Consider the following 19,090-nt stretch of genomic DNA (forward strand, 5'->3'; position numbering starts at 1 on the left):
TATTGAAAAATTTTCCCTCTTTGATTCTCATTTGTCGTTTTTGAGTTTAAAGTATTTTGAAATTCTATTTAGTTTGGTAAAGCAATTTTTTGTAACAAAATAGGCTTTTCAGAATAGATTTTATGGTTTTAGTAGTTAAAAAGGGGCGGGGCCTTTTTTGAAGTGGGCGGAGCAATAAGTGTAGGGTTGGTAAAGTAGGCGTTCCTGTCCCCACCCTCGATTCTATTACGACCCTTTTTTACAGATAACTCCGCCCACTAGTACTAAATCCACGCCTTTTTTAGAAGAGCTCCACCCATTGTTACTAAGGCCCCGCCTTAATTTCGAAGAATACCACCCATTAATACTAAGCCCTGCCTTCTTTGTTAAGAACTCCACCCATTGTTATTAAGGCTCCGCCTTCCTTTCGAAGGAGTAGACCACGCCTTCCTTTCGAAAAACTCCAACCCATTGTTAAGTAGACAACACCTTTCTTACGAATAACTCTACCCACTGTTACTAAGGCCCCGGCTTCCTTGCGAAGAGCTCCACCTATTGTCATTCAGGCCCCGCCTTACTTTCAAAGAACACCACCCATTAATTTTAAGCCCCGCCTTCTTTGTTAATAACTCCACCTATTGTTACTAAGGCCCCGCCTTCCTTTCGAAGAAGTAAACCCATTGTTACTAAGATCACGCCTTTTTTGCGAAGAACTTCACTCATTAACACTAAGAGCCCGCCTTTCTTTTAAAGAACTCCACCCATTGTTAAGTAAACCACGCCTTCTTTTCGAAAAACTCTGCCCATTATTACGTAGACCACGCCTTCTTTACGAATAACTCCACCTACTGTTACTAAGGCCCCGCCTTCCTTCTGAAGAAGTTCACCGATTATTACTAAGATCCGCCTTTCTGAAGAACTTAATTAATTAATACTAAGATCCCGCCTTTTTTTTCGAGAAACTCCACTCACTTTTACTAAGGCTCCGCCTTCTTTACAAAGAATTATGCCCATTGTTACCAAGGCCCCAGCTTTTGTACCATAGGCCTTACTAAGGGGTCATCTATAAAGCATGTGATACTTTAGGGGGTGGGGGGAGGTCAGCAAAATATCACACACCATGTTAACTGTTAATGGAAAAAGCATCATGAGGGGGGAGGGGGTCTAGATTACCGAAAATATGTATCACATGCTTTATGGACGACCCCTAATCTCTTAGTAGTAGAGGGTCAATTTCTTTGTGAGGCGTGGTATAAGTAATAATGGGCGATTTCTTCATAAAGAAGGTGTGGTCTTCGTAATAATGGGTGGGGCTCTTCGTAAGGAAGGCTGGGATTTAGTAAAAGTGGGCGGAGTTCTGTGTAAAGAAGGTTGGGCTTTAGTGATAGTAGGCGGAGTTCATTTCAAGAAAGGCAGAGACTTACAATTAATGGTTCAAGATCTTCACAAAGAAGGCGTGGTCTTAGTAACAATGGGTTGAGTTCTTTGAAAGAAAGGCGGGGACTTAATAATAGTGGGTGGATTTCTTTGTAAGGAAGGCGTGGTCTTAATAACAGTGGGTGGAGTTGTAGAGAAAGGCGAGGTCTTCGTATTTATGTGTAAAATTCGTCACAAAGAAGGCGTGGTCTTAGTAGCAATGGGTGGAGTTTATCTAAATAAAGGCGGAGTCTTAGTATTAGTAGTTAAAGTTCTTCAAAAAGAGGCGTGGCCTTAATAACAATGGGCGGAGTTCTTCGGAATGAAGGCGGGGTGTTAGTATTAATCGGTGAAATTCTTCAGAAATGCAGAGCTTAGTAACAATGGGTAGACTTTTTCGGAAGGAAGGCGGTGCTTAGTGGGCGGAGTTCTCTGTAAACAAGGTTGAACCTTAGTTATAGTAGGAGGAGTTCTTCACAAGGAAGGCGTGGTCCTAATAGCAATGGGTGGAGTTCTTCATAAGGAAGGCGGGGCCTTAATAATAGTGGGTGGATTTCTTTGCAAAGAAGTTCAAAAAAATGTTCTGAAAGATTTTTAATTTTTTTTTAAATAACATTTTATTATATTATTTCAAAAAAGTGATTTACTGTAATTTTTTTTTGCTCTTTTTGTAAACAAAAAATAATTTTAGGTCGGACATGAGAAATCTTGGTTCGAGTTGGACAGGCCCCACTGTACCACGCACTGCCGCAGCGCGTTCGTTATTGGTCGCCGCCATTTTGTCAAAGAACGATTTAGATATACAAACGATAAAGAGAAAGTGGAGTTCGAAGGAGAGAAAAAATTATCAAAAGTGGAAATCGTGGAGTAACGTGGTGCGACAACCACATTTATCCGTCCGACCACTCAGAACGTCGTCTCTACACACAATCACGCATTTTAAATCGACAACAAGGCAGCTTTCAAAAAGCAATTCTAGATCTCATTCCCAATTTCGCTATCGGCAACAGCAACTGAACTATTCCCCACAATACGAACACAGTCGTCATTATAGAAATTGTTAGCACCAATAGCAAGGTAATTATGTCATTATTATTATTATTATTATTATTATTTTTTTTTGGTACTTTTCTTTTATTTTACTGTATGGTATGCATGAAGTAGAAAAGGACAGATAGTAGTGAGAAAAAGAGGGATAGACGATGGTTTTGACCTTAGGGTACGTTTACAGTTGTGTTTGCATTCTGGTTGCTATGGTAACGATGAAGAGTGAGAGAGACAGGCACTCGGTTCATTTCATTTTAAGGTGCATTCACACATAAGTCCTGGTTAGTGCCAAAAATTTTAAAAAATGTTAAGCACTTTAGGGTGCTTTCACACATTTATTCTAGTTAGTGACAATTATTAAAGAAGCAATGTTTTTGTAATTAGGGGGTATTCACACACTTGTTATTATAACAGAAAGGAGAGAAAGACAATTCTCTAGCAATTAAGGTGCATTCACACAATTTTATTAATTTTAAAACGGAGTAACAAACACTTACATTCTAAAGGGCTTTTACACTTTTGCAAAGTTTACAAAAAACAGTCTTCTAGTAATTAAGGTGTATTCACACAATTGTAGTTGTTACAAAGACGATTAATGGAGACAATCAACTGGTTTGATTTTAAAGAGCGTTTAAAATGTCATAGTGGTTACAAAAATAGTTAATGAAGCAAATTTTCAAGTAATTAAGGTGCATTCACACACTTTAAATGGGTACAAACGGGAGTAAAAGTGGAAAACACTTTTTTGTACTTTAGGGGGCTTGCACACTTTTCTAAAGGGTAAAAATAGAGTAAAGAAACAGCTCTCCTCGAAATTAAGGTGTATTCACAGCTGTAAAATTGTTACAAAAGGGCTTTAAGGTTCCAAACCGTTACTTGTACATTAAGGGGCTTTCACACTTTTCTATAGGGTAAAAAAAAGTAAAGAAACAGCTTTTCTCGAAATTAAGGTGTATTCACAGCTGTGAAATTGTTACAAAAGGGTTTAAATGTTCCCAAACAGTCACTTGTACTCTAAGGGGCTTTCACACTGTTCTTACATTACTAAAACAGACAAAGTACTTTAATATAAAGGTGCCTTCACACCTTTGTCTATTTTCTCTTTACAATTAGAGCAGTAAAAATGGGACAAAAAAATTTTCTTTTCCTATTAATTCGTCAATAAACTGTCAATGAAATAAAATTTTCAGGAAGGTGGCTGAGTTGTGTGCAGCCTAGACAATGTCCGAAGTTTCTGGCTCTATATCAGAGGAAGAACGAAGTTTGTTCCGTCCGTTCACGCGGGAATCCTTAGCAGCAATAGAACAACGTATTTCCGAGCAGGAAGCTAAACAAAAGGAGCTTGAGAAAAAGAGAGCTGAAGGCGAGGTAAGCGACCAAACTTTCTTATATTTTTTTTTCTTCAATTTGCCCTTTCTCCCGAGAACGTTTCTCAATCAAAATTGCTTTTTTCAAGAAAAATAAATAAAAAAAAAAAAAATTTCTTTGAAACTAAAATAAAGTGAAAAAAAGAATTCACTGGAAAATTTTACAGCCAATTCAATTTTTTCCCAAAAAAAGAAGAAAGAAAATTAAGAAAACAAATTAAATGTGAAAATAAAAAAATTCTAAAAAGTATTTCATAAAACGTAAAGTAAATTTAAAATGAAAATATAAATTAAACTCAAAATAATTAAATAAAGTTCTAAATTTTTTGGACCATTTTTTGTTTTCTTAATTTTTTTTAACAACTTGAAAAATGATGAATATATGAAAAAAAGAATTCCAAATAAAATTTAAAATAAATATTTTCTAATACCAGTAAAAATTTTTAATTAAATTAAAAATATTAAAGTTGAAAAACAATTAAAAAAAAGTTGTGAATTCATATTTTTTTCTTTTGTAAAATTTGTATGTTTTTTCTCCGTTCACATATTTGTGTCTAACATTCATTTAAATATATTATCACATGTTCTTTTGATTGTAAAATAATAGCGAATAGCGTTTGTGTTACGTGTACGCACAAAGAAGCAAAACAAAAAAAAAGAAAAAAAAATTGTATCCGCTATTTTGCACACAACACATTCTGTGTTATTATTGTTGTTTACGTTTCGTATAGAAAAAATAAGCCAATCAATTTAATATATTTGTACATATTCATCACGTTCTTCTTTACAGGAAACTTCATCATCAAATTCCTTTTTTTTTTAAAGAAAATAATATATTAATTTTCAAAGTAGAATTTTTTCAGAGTAAATTGAAAATAAAAATTTGTATTTGTTAGAATTTTTATTTTTTAAATAAAAAATTACATTTTTTTAAATTTTTCATTTTAATTTCTAATAAAAAACAAAATTTTTTAATTTAACGTAAGATTTTCAAAATAAAAATTATGTTTTGTCTCTTAAATTATTTTTCAAATAAATTATTTATTAAAATTTCAATAATATTATTTCTTAAAATAAGTTTAAAATTATGTTTCTTAAAATTTGATAAAATTGAAAATAATTTTTAAAAAATAGTGAATAAAATTTAAATTAGAAATTTTAAATAATTTTGAAGTACATAACTATTTTTATTTTAATAATATTTGAACAAAAATTTGTATTAAAAACTGTTTATTTTTTTAGATTTCTTTTTCTTTTGTAAATTTTTTGAAAATTTGCGCAAAAATCTCAGTCGGTAACATTTATTTTCAAAGGAAAAACAGAAAAGCTGGAAATGTTAATTTCTTTTGTGAACAATATTGCATTGGTGAAATTGCGCGAAATGTGGCGAAAAATAAACAAAAAAAAAGGTTACAGGCGTTGCTGACAAAATAATTATGTTGAGTGTTTGCTTTAAAAAAAATATATATATTTATACATTATGAAGTTATTCTACTATCGTTTTTCAGAAAAGAAAAAAAAGTTTTACACTTTCTTCAATTATTTTAAAAATATTTTAAAAATATTCAATTAATAATTTTGTAAATATTTTTTTAAATATTTTAAAAATATTCTAAAAATATTCAATTAATAATTTTTAACATATTTTTTAAATATTTTTAAAATAATCTAAAAATATTCTTTTGAAATTATTTTGTAAATACTTTTTAAATATTTTTAAAATATAATATTTAAATATTTATAAAATATTCTAAAAATATTTTTTATTGCAATTTATTGTAAATAGACCATTAACGAGTGTTTGCTCCAAAGCGCATTGTATTTTCTGCGCAGTAGAATTGTAAAGAGTGGCTTAACTTGTTGTAGCCAATGAGAATTTGGCGCGAAAATTTAAATACTAAAAGTGAAAAAATTGTCTATTTGTCATTTCTAGATAATTTTGTTTTTGTATAATAATAATTATTATACAATTAGTTGATAATTTATTATAATATAAAATTAATAATTATAAACAATTTCTAAAATTATTATTATAAATTATATTTTTCGTTTTACAATATTTATAATTTATTTAAAACATTATTATTCAATAATAATATAACTATTATAAAAATAAAAAATAATTTTTTTGGTTTTATAAAAAAAAATAAAATAAAAAAGAATATAAAAAAATCATACATAGTGATGGAATAATTTTGAAAAACGATAATGAATATCGAGACGTATGAATATTTTTCTTTTTTTGGCATAAAGATAGTAATTAAATTTTGAAAATATTAATACGTCTCGGTTAATATATCAGACTTCATTAAAATGTGTTTGTACTTCTATTAATACTGTATATGTATATATATGCATAAATATATTATATACTATATGTATGTATCTATTGTAGCGTTGATGAACTTCTCTAATCATATTCTGCCACCAGCATCTGTTCCTGTTTCCTGTCTGTGTTTCTGATGTTCAAATATGTCGCGTGCTGAATGTTTGCGTTGTCATTCGTGCTATGCCTGTTTATTTCCCTTTTACCCCAAACACCAAATGAAAAAAAAAATTAATTTTATATTTAAAATATTTATTCAAAATTTAAAGTTAAATATTTTTCAAAAAAAAAATTCTTTCTTCTAATCGTTTAACAATAATAATTCGATAAGTATATGGAAAATGTGTCTAACATTCAACAATCAGTTAATGGTGATTTTACAATACATTCTTTAAATCATAATAAAGGTCAAATACCGTATTAAAATGATGCGCGGGCTGCTAATTTTGTTTCAGTAAGAAAAAAAGTTTATTGTAGAAGTACCATTTCATAAGAAACTTTCTAGTTTAGAAAGAAATTATTTTGTTATTTATTTTATTTATTTCAATAATCTTTATTATTTACAGCTTATTTTATTTATGTAGGAAAAAAAAGTTTATTGTAAAAGTACCTTTTCATAAAAAATTTTCTAGTTTTTAAAAAAAATTATTTTGTTATTTATTTCTTTATTTATTTCAATATTCTTTATTGTTATATTCTCTTTTATTCGTTTCATGAGTTAAAACGAAACGTAAAAAGAAGTTTATTGTAGAAAAGCCTTATTTTTTATAAGAAATTAAAAAACATTGCTCCCTCCTTTTTTCTCAGTTTCGTGAATTAAAATCAAATGTGACAATAAAATTGTTATTGTAGAAGCAACTTTGCAAAAAATTCAAAATATTCTACTTTTATTAGGTAAATTAAAAAAAAGTTATTGTAGAAGCACCTTTTTTTTTATTAAAAAACTAAAAATATATTCTTTTCTTTCTTTCTAAGAAATTAAAAATACTTTCTTCTATACTCTTTCAGTTAAATTACAATAAAATATAATAAAAAGAGTATTGTAGAAGAACCTTTTTATAAAAACTGAAAATATATTCTTTTTTATAAAAAATGCAAAGTATACTTTTCTAATCTCCGAGTTTAGTTAAAATTAAATATAATGAAAAGAAAAGATTATTGTAGAAGTACCATTATGTAAGAAATTTTCTAGTTCTATATGTCAAAATCAGAAATCACAATAAATTTTTATTGTAGTATCACCTTTTTTTATAAAAAACTGAAAATATAAACTTTCTTTTTTAGAAGAAATTAAAAATACATTTTTCTATATTTTTTCAGTTAAGATAAAATGAGATATAATGAAAAAAGAGTATTGTAGAAGGACCTTTTTATTAAAAACTGATAATATATACTCTTCTTTCTTGTTTCTTTACAAAAAATTAAAATTATAATCTTCTTTATATTCTCTCACCCACATAGCACAATAGTATGAGGTAAGGTTATGTTGAGTACTAATCGCAAGGCTCATAAGGTTACACGATATTGCTGTGGTAGATCTGAGGTGAACTAAAAACTTCCGCCATGGAGGTAAGGTTACATGTTAGGGTGTGGTGACTATATATGATAAGGCCATGGTAACCTTACACGTTAAGGTTGAGGTAACGTTACATGTTAAGGTTGAGGTAAGGTTACATGTTAAGGTTGAGGTAACGTTACATGTTAAGGTTGAGGTAAGGTTACATGTCAAGGCTGAGGTAAGGTAATTATTAAGTTGTAAGGTTGAGGTAAGGTTGTGATAAGTTTACCAGTTATAGAAAATATTGAAAAAATAATTAATAAATAAATATTCAATTAAAATGTTAAGTTTGTTGCTCTTCTCTATTTTGGAAACCTGACATGAAGCAGAAAATTTTGAAAACAAATTTGGGGGGACTGGGATTCGAACCCGGGATCGGCGCGCATAAACCTATCATTCTAACTAACTGAGCTAAGTAGAGAACTGGCAGAAGGAAAATTAATGTTGCCTTTAAGGAGTTAATCATCTTCTTGGTTCACCTTAAAGGCAACATTAATTTTCCTTCTGCCAGTTCTCTACTTAGCTCAGTTAGTTAGAATGATAGGTTTATGCGCGTCGATCTCGGGTTCGAATCCCAGTCCCCCTAAATTTGTTTTCAAAATTTTCTGCTTCATGTCAGGTTTCCAAAATAGAGAAGAGCAACAAACTTAACATTTTAATTGAATATTTATTTATTAATTATTTTTTCAATATTTTCTTTAACTGGTAAACTTATCACAACCTTACCTCAACCTTACAACTTAATAATTACCTTACCTCAGCCTTGACATGTAACCTAACCTCAACCTTAACATGTAACGTTACCTCAACCTAAACATGTAACCTTACCTCAACCTTAACATGTAACGTTACCTCAACCTTAACGTGTAAGGTTACCATGGCCTTATCATATATAGTCACCACACCCTAACATGTAACCTCACCTCCATGGCGGAAGTTTTTAGTTCACCTTAGGTCTACCACAGCAATATCGTGTAACCTTATGTGCCTTACGATTAGTATTCAACATAACCTTACCTCATACTATTGTGCTATGTGGGCAGTTTAGTTAAAATGAAATATAATGAAAAAAAGATTATTGTAAAAGTACCATTTTATAAAAATTTTTCTATTTCTGTGTGTCAAAATCGGAAATAACATAATAAATTGTTATTGTAGAAGCAACTTTGTAAAAAATAAAAAATATATTCCTTCTATTCTACTTCTACGAGTTGAATTAAAAAATAAAAAAAAATTTATTGTGGAAGTACCTTTTTGTAAAATACTGAAAATATACTCTTTCTCTTTTTATAAGTAATTAAAAATACATAATTATGTATTCTTTTAGTTTAGTTGAAATAAGACTAGTTTAAATGAGACGTAATAAAAAGAAGATTATTGTAGAAGTACCTTTTTATATAAGGAATATGCTAATTTAAGTAGATGATGATAAATTGTTATTGTAGAGTCAACGTTATAATTAATTAAAAATATTCTTTTTATTTTACATCTATGAGTTGAAGTAAAAAATTAAAAAAAATGTTTATTGTAGAAGGACCTTTTTTAAGGAATGGTAAAATGTAATTAATAATTTAAAAAAATAATTAAAAAAGGGTTATTATTTTTAATTTCTGTTCTTTTTTTATTGTTTCTAGAATGCTATCATGAGTAAAGGTATTTCTACAATAACTCATTTTGGGTGCTTGTAATGGTATTTCTACAATAACTTTCTTTTCAAAACAAATAAAGTACACAAATTAATTTTTTTCCAAAAAATATTTTTTCAATTGATTCAAATATTAATTTTACAGAAAAAAATAAGATAACTAACAAACTTATTAAAAGAAAGAAAATTATTTAATAGTCACAGAAAAGTATAAGTCTACTTATCAATTAATTATTGTTAAATATTAGAAAAAGAATAATAAATAAAAATTTTGTCTGCAAAAAAACACCTTCTCTGCTGTATATCTTTTATGCTTGATAATTGTACAGTGTATAAAAATAATAATTTTGTTTTTTTACAAAAAAATATTTTTTCTACAAAAATCGAAAATGGTAGTTTTGATTTTTTTTTTTTAAAGAAAAAAAGTTTTCTTTTCTTTCGCCTAAATAAAAGCAATAAGTGGCGCCTTCTACTGTATACATATATATTATTCTTTCAAAGCTACATTGCTTTTTCTTCTTAACTCTAAAAATCTGTTTTGACATATTTAATAGTAATTCTTTATTTCCTGTAAATTTTTCCTTCTTGTGTGAAAAGTGAACAGAGTATTTTTTTTTCTAAAAACCTGTTATTTGTATATTTTAACTAAAAATTGTCGTTGATTGAAACTTGTAATTGGCTATCATTGGATTAGCGTCGTACTTTATTAAAAATTTTCCATTTCATCGCTGTGAAGGATGCGCGCGCAGCAATCTCGCCACTATGGATGCGCGCTCAGCAAAGAGGAGGGAACTCACCTCCCCCACTACTAATCGCTGCGCGCGCATCTCATTTTTAATAAAACGACGCTAAATCAAATTTTTTGTTTACATTTGTCTGTATGTGTGTGTGTGTCAATCAATATTTTTTTTTTGTCTAAAAAATAAAACGCTCTCTCGCTAGTCTTTCATTTTCTCAGGGCAAATTTACAATTTTTTTTTATACTAACAAAAAACAAATTTGCCTTCTTTTTTTATTGCTTTTCAAGGTATTTTATCTTTCTCTATACTTTTAGGCTTTACCTAATATTAATTAAATAAAAATAAAACACAAACAAAAAAAAAGAAACAGAATAGTAATTTAGAAATTTTCTTTTAAATGTTATTTATTTACAAAAAAAAACTATATTTGTATGTAACAATTTTTTCTCACTTCTCCAATTTACAGGGAAGTATATATGGACGGAAGAAAAAGAAAAAAGAAGTAAGAGTTTGAATCATGCTAAGTAAACAAATAAAAAAAAACGCTACACACTCATTTTCAAAACTTCCTCCACTTGATATTCACTGAGTTTTTATTCTTCTTTTTTTTATTGGTTTTTTTTCCTTTTTTTCTATTTATTGTCTTTTTGAAATTATTTTTTTTTACCTAGCAGTTTGAATAGATAACTATATTATACTTATATATAGATATCAGAAAACAAGTTTAATCAATTACTATATATGTAAAATGTATTAACAGAGTGATAAAATTTAATTTTCCTTATAAATGATGGTAGGAATCTGTATTACCGACTGTTGATACAGTAGAAAGCTGTATTACTGACTGTTGGTACAGTAGGTACCTATATATCCAACAGTAGATATTGTGAATTAATGCTGTAAGTACGAGATTTTTGCAATGTGTAAAGACAAAATAATAAATTTTAACTAAAAATCATTATTTGATAAATGCTTGGTGGCTACGCTTTATCGATAATACAGTTTCTCAACATTTACATTCGGGGTAAAATTAAGTTTCTAGAATTGAATTATTGATTGTTAATTGATTCGGAAGTTGGTAAAAAAGGTGTTCACATAGTATACCTTCAGAGACAGAAAATATTTTCTATGATCAGCCGTCGGTAATGTAGGTACCTATGATGTCTACCGTCGGTAATGTAGATATTTACGTTGCCAACAGTCGGTATTTTCAATTTCTATATTAAAGACCGCTGAAATGGAAGAACTGAATTTTATTTAGACAATTGAAGGCGAAAAAAATATTCTCTGTTAATACATTTTTTGTGCACATTATTTTCAAGAAAAATTAAATTTTTGCGCTTTTTGCATTGTTAAAGCTTGCTTTATCGCTTTAGTTTGAAATATTCTTCTAAATTGAGGGGAAAAAATTTATACAGTAATTTTTTATGTTTATTCATTTTTTGTTTTTTTCTATTTGTCTATTAATTTTATTTTTTATCTATTAATATCTTTTGTCTTATTTATGAATTTAAAAGAAGTTTTTTTAATAGTTTTTTTTATATTTATTTACCAGTTTTTCTATTTGTTTATTAATTTATTTTTGAAATTTATTTGTTATAGTTTTTTTGTTATTTTTTTTATTAATTTGTTTATTTATTTTATTTTTCATTTATTAATTAATTTATTGTTAATAATTGATTTATTCTTTTTAATTCTCCTTTGAATAATATTAATTTTCTCTTTTGTTGTACATTTTTGAAAAAGAAAAAATAGAATTTTTTTTTTGACTTTTAGAAACAAATGTGTTTTTATACTTAAAAAAAAATTTTTTCCCTCGATAATTTTAATTGTATTTTAAAAGTTATTTCAAATAGTCTTTTCACTTTTTTGAAATGAGAATTTTTTGTTTATAATTTCAGTAACAATAAAAATAGAATTTTTAATTTTTATGTTTATGAAAAAGATGAAAATATTTTTTTTTGTAAAATTTTGAAATAACTTTTGAAACTTTTAATGAGTTTATTACTGTAATTTATAGAGATTTTAATTAAATTCTAGAAGTTACAGAAATTTGCGCATCTGCTTCATTCTTACTCTAAATATTTGCCTTTTCTGATAGTTTCTTGTACTCTTTCTCTTTCTCTCTCTCTCTCTTTCACTATCTTTTTCTCTCTCACTATCAATCTATCTTGCTTTCTCCTTTCTCTCTTTCTCTTATTTAAAGGAAAATTTTCCAAAAATTAATTACCAAAGGTTGTCGCATCGTTAAAACGTGGTAAACAATTTTTTTTCTTACTTAAAAAAGTAATTATTTAAGAAAAAATATAAAATATGTTTATTTATAAAAACTCCATTAAAAAAATATTTTTTTTTACCTTCGAATTTAAAAACCATATATATTATATATTAAAAAAAAATTTTTTTTCTTCAATGAAATTTTTTTTTTCAAAAAATAATTATAACAAAAATTTTATTTTACTTTTAAATTTTCAAATTAACTTGATTAAATTTTTTCTTTTAAATGTAAATTCTGAAACATTATTAAATGTTTTATTTACAATTTTAAATTGAAATGGAAGAAGAGAAAAATAATAACAGAAATAAAAAAAAGAAAAAAGAAAAAGGAAACAATAATGCTTCTAGAATGAATGTTATTACTCGCAATGCCTGATATTTGCCGTTTGCCTTAAAGCGCAGCTAGTAATAATTTATTGATTAAATCAGCCAATTAACGAATAGCCGAGTATGCGCTTTAAAACAGAATGTAACCAATAATAATTAAAAAAAAAAAGAAAACCAATGCGATATCTAAACATCGTCACTTTTATATATATATTTATTAATATTTAATATTCATTTAATTATTAGGTATCTACAATTAAAAATTATACTTGTTCTGCACGCACAATAGCTCAATAATGGAATGTCGATTTCGATTATATCGATCATTCGTATTTTATTATTCGATTTATCGATATTTGCTATTAATAATCGAAATATATCGATATTAGATCAATAAAATAATTATACATCGATATTTTCTATCAATTAACGATATATCGATATATTGTAATAATAATAATCGATATATCAATATTTGCTATTAATAATCGATATATCGATATTTGGTAATAATATTCGATATATCGATAGTTGACGTTAATAATCGATATATGGATATTTGGTAATAATAATCGATATATCGATATTTGACAACAATAATCGATTTCTCTATATTTTTCATTAATTATCGATATATCGATATTTGGTAACAATAATCGATATATCGATGTAAATTGATGCATAACTAAGAAAATTGAGTAAAATAAAAATTTGCAAATAAAATTTAAAAAGTGACAGAAGTGAAAAAATCGAATTTCATTTCATTTGTTTATCGATATTCCATTATTAGAATAGCTCTGGCTGCAATTATTTGTAATTGAGGTATATACAAAAAAAAATTTGAAAATATTAATTTTGTGGAGTCCGGCTTTACACAAAATTAGACTAGATTTTGGAACGAACATTTAGTTTAGTTATACACACAATTATACAAAAAAAAAAAATAATAATAGAAAAAAATTATAGTTTTTTTTTATTAATAATATTGCAATATTATTACAAAACACTATTTCCTAAATAGTTAATTATTTATTTAAAATAAAGAAAATTAAATTTTTTTTTAAGTATACATGCAAAGTTAAAATCTAAATTAATTATTAAAATTACATGTTTATTAACACTATAACAATATTATCCTTACATTATTTTATTATCATTAACATAATATGCATATATTACTAGAAAGTTTATAAATTTAAAAAAAAAATTAAATCAATTAAATGATATATATATATCCATAGGTACTTAATTAATTACCCAAAATCTTTATTAACGACTAATCGACATTTTCATTTAATATGTCGATATAATCGAATAATCGTTATATTGACAGTCGATTAATCGATCTATTAAAAATCGATTTATTACAATTACAATCGATATATTTACAATTATTTTATCGATGTATATTACATAGAATTATTTATAACGAATCTATCGATTTATTTATAATCGAATTTTCGATTTGATTATAATCGATTTTTGATTTATTATAATCGATTTCTCGATTTAATTATTATCGACTTATCAATTTAATTACAATCGATTTATCGAATTGTTTAAAATCGATTCACTTACAATCGTTTAATGAAATTGATTAAATTCGATTGATCGAATGAAAAAAAATTAATCGATTTATCGATTTGTATAAATTCGATATTATTTATAATTATTATTATTATTTAAAATCGATTTTTTAAATATCGATTTATATGTTTATTTATATTCGATTTATAGGATTTTTAAAAATCGAATTATAAAAATTGATTTATCGATTTAAAGTTACATTTACAGTCGATATAAGGAGAAAAAATTTAATATACTTTGAAATAGATAATTTAATTAAGATTTAGAATTAAGTGCGAATTATTATCAAAGTGCAATAAACAATGAAAAGTGTAAGTAAAGAAAAAACTATTCAAAACCTATAGTGGGAATTTTTTAATTATGTAATTTGCCAATTTATATATTTTTCTTGATTCTATTTGTATTTTTTTTATATTAACAGTCTATTGAAAACAAGAATTTTTATATTTAATAATAATTTTTTTTGAAATTAAAAATTCAAAAAAATGATAAATTATTAAAAAAAGAAAAATTTTCATTTTTTGGATTTTTTTTTCTTTTTTCTGAAATTTCTTTCTTATTAAGAAATTAGAATTTAAAATTAAGTTAAAAATAATTTAATACTTTTTACACACAAAAGAAAGTATGATTTACCTTTTTTTTCTAATAATAATAATAATATTGATAAAATATAACCATTTATGTATATATACGTATATATGCTGTAAAAGATTATAGCTGTCTATAAATACAGTAACCACTCGATAAGTGTCAATATATTTGTGTTGTCTATTTTTAAAATAAGGCTTAAGAATAGACAAAAGGAGGTCGACACTTGTCAAATAATATTAACTTATAGTCAGAAATTGGTAACATTGTTTATTTTTTATTTATTATTCTAATACACAAAAAAAATTTTTTTTGTAAAATACAAAATAGAATTTAAATAGAAATGAAAAATATTATTAAAAATATTGTTGTTTTCATATGATTGATTATTTTTTAATATGCCAAGAAAAAATAAATTTTTTAAAAACAAATAAAAACACTTATTCACTCACGCATATAAAGAAGCCAAAAAAAAACACTGCCCACGCAGCTGCATCGTGTACAATTTTTTTTAGGTTTAGAAATAGTTTTTCATCAAATTATTATTACAATATTAATATATATATAGATTTGTTTTTCAAATGTGGCATCAGTTTATAGTTTCATTTTTTTGCTTTCAAAAATTAAAGCACATTCGTACACTGTTAAAAATATTTAATATTTTCTAAAAAAAAAAAAAAGATTTGATTAATTAAATTTTTAACAGTGATTACAATTAAAGCACAGGAATGGGCACATTATTAATTTATTATAAATAAAAAATTATTTTAAAAAAAAATTATTTCATTTATTTATAAAAATGAAATAATTTAAGATCAAAATTTTATTTCTTTAAACAAAATTTATGTATTTAATAAATATTTACTTAAAAATTTTTAAAAATAGTTTATTTTTTGTTGCCCATTTCTGAAAATCGAAAAAAAAGTTTTAAATAGATAGAAAAAAATTATCACGTAAATTTTTTTTTTGTTTTTAATCCTAGTAAACAAATTTTGTAATGAAAATTATAAAGAAAAGAGATAAAATTAATTTGCTTTAGAGCATTAACGACAGATTAGAATTTATCCTCAGGTACGTTACGATGACGAAGACGAAGATGAGGGTCCTCAACCGGATCCAATGTTTGAGCAAGGAGCGCCCCTTCCGGTCCGACTGCACAACGAATTTCCCCCCGAGCTGGCCTCCACACCTCTTGAAGATATTGATAGTTTTTACTTCAATCAAAGGGTAACAATAATAAAAATCATTATTATCAAATTGAAAAAAAAAAAACTCAATTATTTCAAAAAAAAATTGAGAGAAATTTTTCGTAATATAATTTTAGTAATTTTATACGCAGTTTTTATGGTAGGGACTGATTCTTATAAATGTTTTCAATTTTAGAGAAATTAATAAAAAAAAATTTAGTATCAGTTCACATGGAATGACCATAGGGTCCATAGGGTCATTCCATAGGGTCATTCCACGTGAACTGATACTAAAATTTTTTTTATATTTACAGTAATCACTTAGTATAGTAATTATAGTAATTAAATATAGTAATTACTTAAATTTCGGTAATTTTATACAGTTTTTATTATAGGGACAGATTTTCATAAATGTTTCCAATTTTAGAGAAATAAATAAAAAAAATTTATTATCAGTTCACATGGAATGACCATAGGGTCATTCCACGTGAACTGATACTAAATTTTTTTTATATTTACAGTAATTACTTAGTATAGTAATTATAGTAATTAAATATAGTAATTACTCAAATTTTAATAATTTTATACAGCTTTTATGGAAGGGACTAATTTTTTAACGTATATAGATTTCCGTAAAATTAGAGGGTTGAAAATTTTCAAATGTGTGTAAATAGATGGAATTTTTCTAAAATTACAAATTCAAATTGAGATAAAAGAGGTAAGAATGTGATTTATGTGTGGAAAAATTGCTTTTGTTTTTGTAGACGTTCGTGGTTATCAGTAAAGGAAAGGACATATTCAGGTTCTCCGCGACCGACGCGATGTGGATCCTCGATCCATTTAATCCAATACGACGGGTGGCCATCTACATATTGGTCCACCCACTCTTCTCTCTATTCATCATCACAACAATTTTGGTTAACTGCATACTCATGATCATGCCCACAACGCCCACCATCGAATCCACCGAGTGAGTTTTTCTTCCATTTCAATTTTTTTAAAATCTTATTTTTAATATCATTCATTTATATAATATAATATTCGAAAACAATAAATAAAATTGGATTTTTATGTTATTTAAAAAATAAAAAAAATTTATATTCAAAATTAATTATTATTAGATTTTGTATTTTAATAATAATAATTAAAGTTAGACTTTTATTTTATTTGATGACTAAAAGAAAGAAAAACAAAAAAATAAAAAAAAACAAAAAAAAAGATTATATTTAAAAGTAGTTGTCACTTATTACCCCATTGTTACAAAGTGCCCCATTTGACTGTATAATACGTAATTTTATTAATATAAAAAAATATTTTAATTCACCTCTATAGTTGTAAATCAGGAAAGAAATATAATTCTGCAGATAAAAAAAAAGAAATTTTGATTTCGAGGGTTAAAAAAAAAATTTCTTTTTTCCAGAGTCATATTTACGGGCATCTACACATTTGAGTCCGCCGTTAAGGTGATGGCGAGGGGTTTCATTCTGCAGCCTTTTACCTATCTTAGAGATGCATGGAATTGGCTCGACTTCGTAGTTATAGCTTTAGCGTGAGTAGTTAATTCATTTTATTTTTTATTAAAAAAAATAAAGCAAAAAAAGAATTGTATTTTAGTAAAAAAAAAAAATTAGGAAAAAAAGGTTCTCTTTTCGAAAATTATTTTTTTTTCCCTGGGTATTAAGAGTTCTTTGTTTATTGTAATTCTTCACCCACTCCCCTTTTTTACCCCTTCGCAATAATTCTACCATCAACAATTATTAGTATCAGTATTTTTTTTAATTCATTTTTTTTTGCAATTTGGTAAAAAGCTAATTATGCAAAACTTAAATATCAATGTACGGTACCAATATTCAATTTTTATTATTATTATTATTATTATTCCACTTTCATCAGGCACATTAACAGGCAAGCCTCTCTAATTTCTCTCTCTCTCTTTCTCTCCCCCTTCTTCGAAGTACTAATTAGCCAAGAGTTAGATTCCAGGTTTTCTTGTCATTGAAAAATCATCGATAGATGCGTTAAGTACCGAATATTACAATTACATATAGGATGTAACTACACATAATGCTATTATTGTTATACATCGATCATTAATTTAGAGATCTAGAAGTTTTTTTGAGAAAATAGAATTATTTACCAGTTTTTATTATTTTTACTATATAGTGATTTTTTATAGAATAAAACACATTTTAGTAATTGAATATTAAAATTTATTGGGTTCATTATGAATGTGTAATGTTTTAAATAGAGTCTAAGTTTGCGGTAACTTTTAGTTCACCTTTTTACTTCACTTCATTTTCATTTTAACTTTCACTTTACTTTCATTTCACTATCACTTCATTTTCATTTTAACTTTCACTTCACTTTCATTTTACTTTCACTTATAATCTCACTTTCAATTTACATTCACTTCAGCACACTTTCACTTCACTTTCACTTCACTATACTTTCATTATCACTTTACTTTTATTTCATTTTTCTTCTTACATTCACTTCACTTTCATTTAACTTTCACTTCAATTTTATTTTTACTTTATCTCACTTTCACTTTACTTTCACTTCAGTTTCACTTTTCTTTTACTGATACTTCACTTTCAATTCACTTCTATTTCCACTTCACTTTCATTATAACTTTCACTTTACATTTACATCACTTTCATTTTACTTTCACTTTACCTACAATTTACTTTCACCTTACTGTCACTTTACTTTCCCTATTAGTTCACTTTCATTTTAACACTCACTTTCACTTCACCTTACTTTCAATTTACTTTCATTTCAAGTCACTTTTCTTCTACTTTACTTTTTTTTTTCACTTTACTTTCACCTTACTTTCATTATAACTTCACTTTCATTTTATTTTTCTTCTTACATTCACTTCACTTTCATTTTACTTTCACTTCAATTTTATTTTTACTATATCTCACTTTCACTTTCCTTTTACTGATACTTCACTTTCACTTCACTTCTATTTCCACTTCACTTTCATTATAACTTTCACTTTACATTTACATCACTTTCATTTTACTTTCACTTTACTTTCACT

At 26.3% G+C, this 19,090-nt stretch overlaps 1 protein-coding gene across 17 annotated transcripts in view; it reads left to right on the forward strand.

Moving 5' to 3' along the window:
• LOC122504024 (sodium channel protein para) overlaps positions 1-19,090 on the forward strand; it is a 108,690-nt gene that overhangs the window by 31,225 nt on the left and 58,375 nt on the right. For 10 of the 17 annotated variants that reach the window (XM_043614848.1, XM_043614847.1, XM_043614849.1 and 7 more), the window contains exons 3-8: positions 2,087-2,472; positions 3,633-3,810; positions 10,545-10,580; positions 15,929-16,084; positions 16,809-17,014; positions 17,465-17,593. In XM_043614848.1, the coding sequence (XP_043470783.1) occupies positions 3,664-3,810; positions 10,545-10,580; positions 15,929-16,084; positions 16,809-17,014; positions 17,465-17,593 (674 nt within the window). In that variant the 5' untranslated portion in view covers positions 2,087-2,472; positions 3,633-3,663. The remainder of the gene's footprint in view (positions 1-2,086; positions 2,473-3,632; positions 3,811-10,544; positions 10,581-15,928; positions 16,085-16,808; positions 17,015-17,464; positions 17,594-19,090) is intronic. The other 7 variants (XM_043614859.1, XM_043614863.1, XM_043614853.1 and 4 more) reach the window with 1 other exon arrangement.

The sequence above is a fragment of the Leptopilina heterotoma genome, unplaced genomic scaffold, assembly GCF_015476425.1.
Source record: "Leptopilina heterotoma isolate Lh14 unplaced genomic scaffold, ASM1547642v1 Lhet_275, whole genome shotgun sequence".
In the NCBI taxonomy this organism is placed as follows: domain Eukaryota; kingdom Metazoa; phylum Arthropoda; class Insecta; order Hymenoptera; family Figitidae; genus Leptopilina; species Leptopilina heterotoma.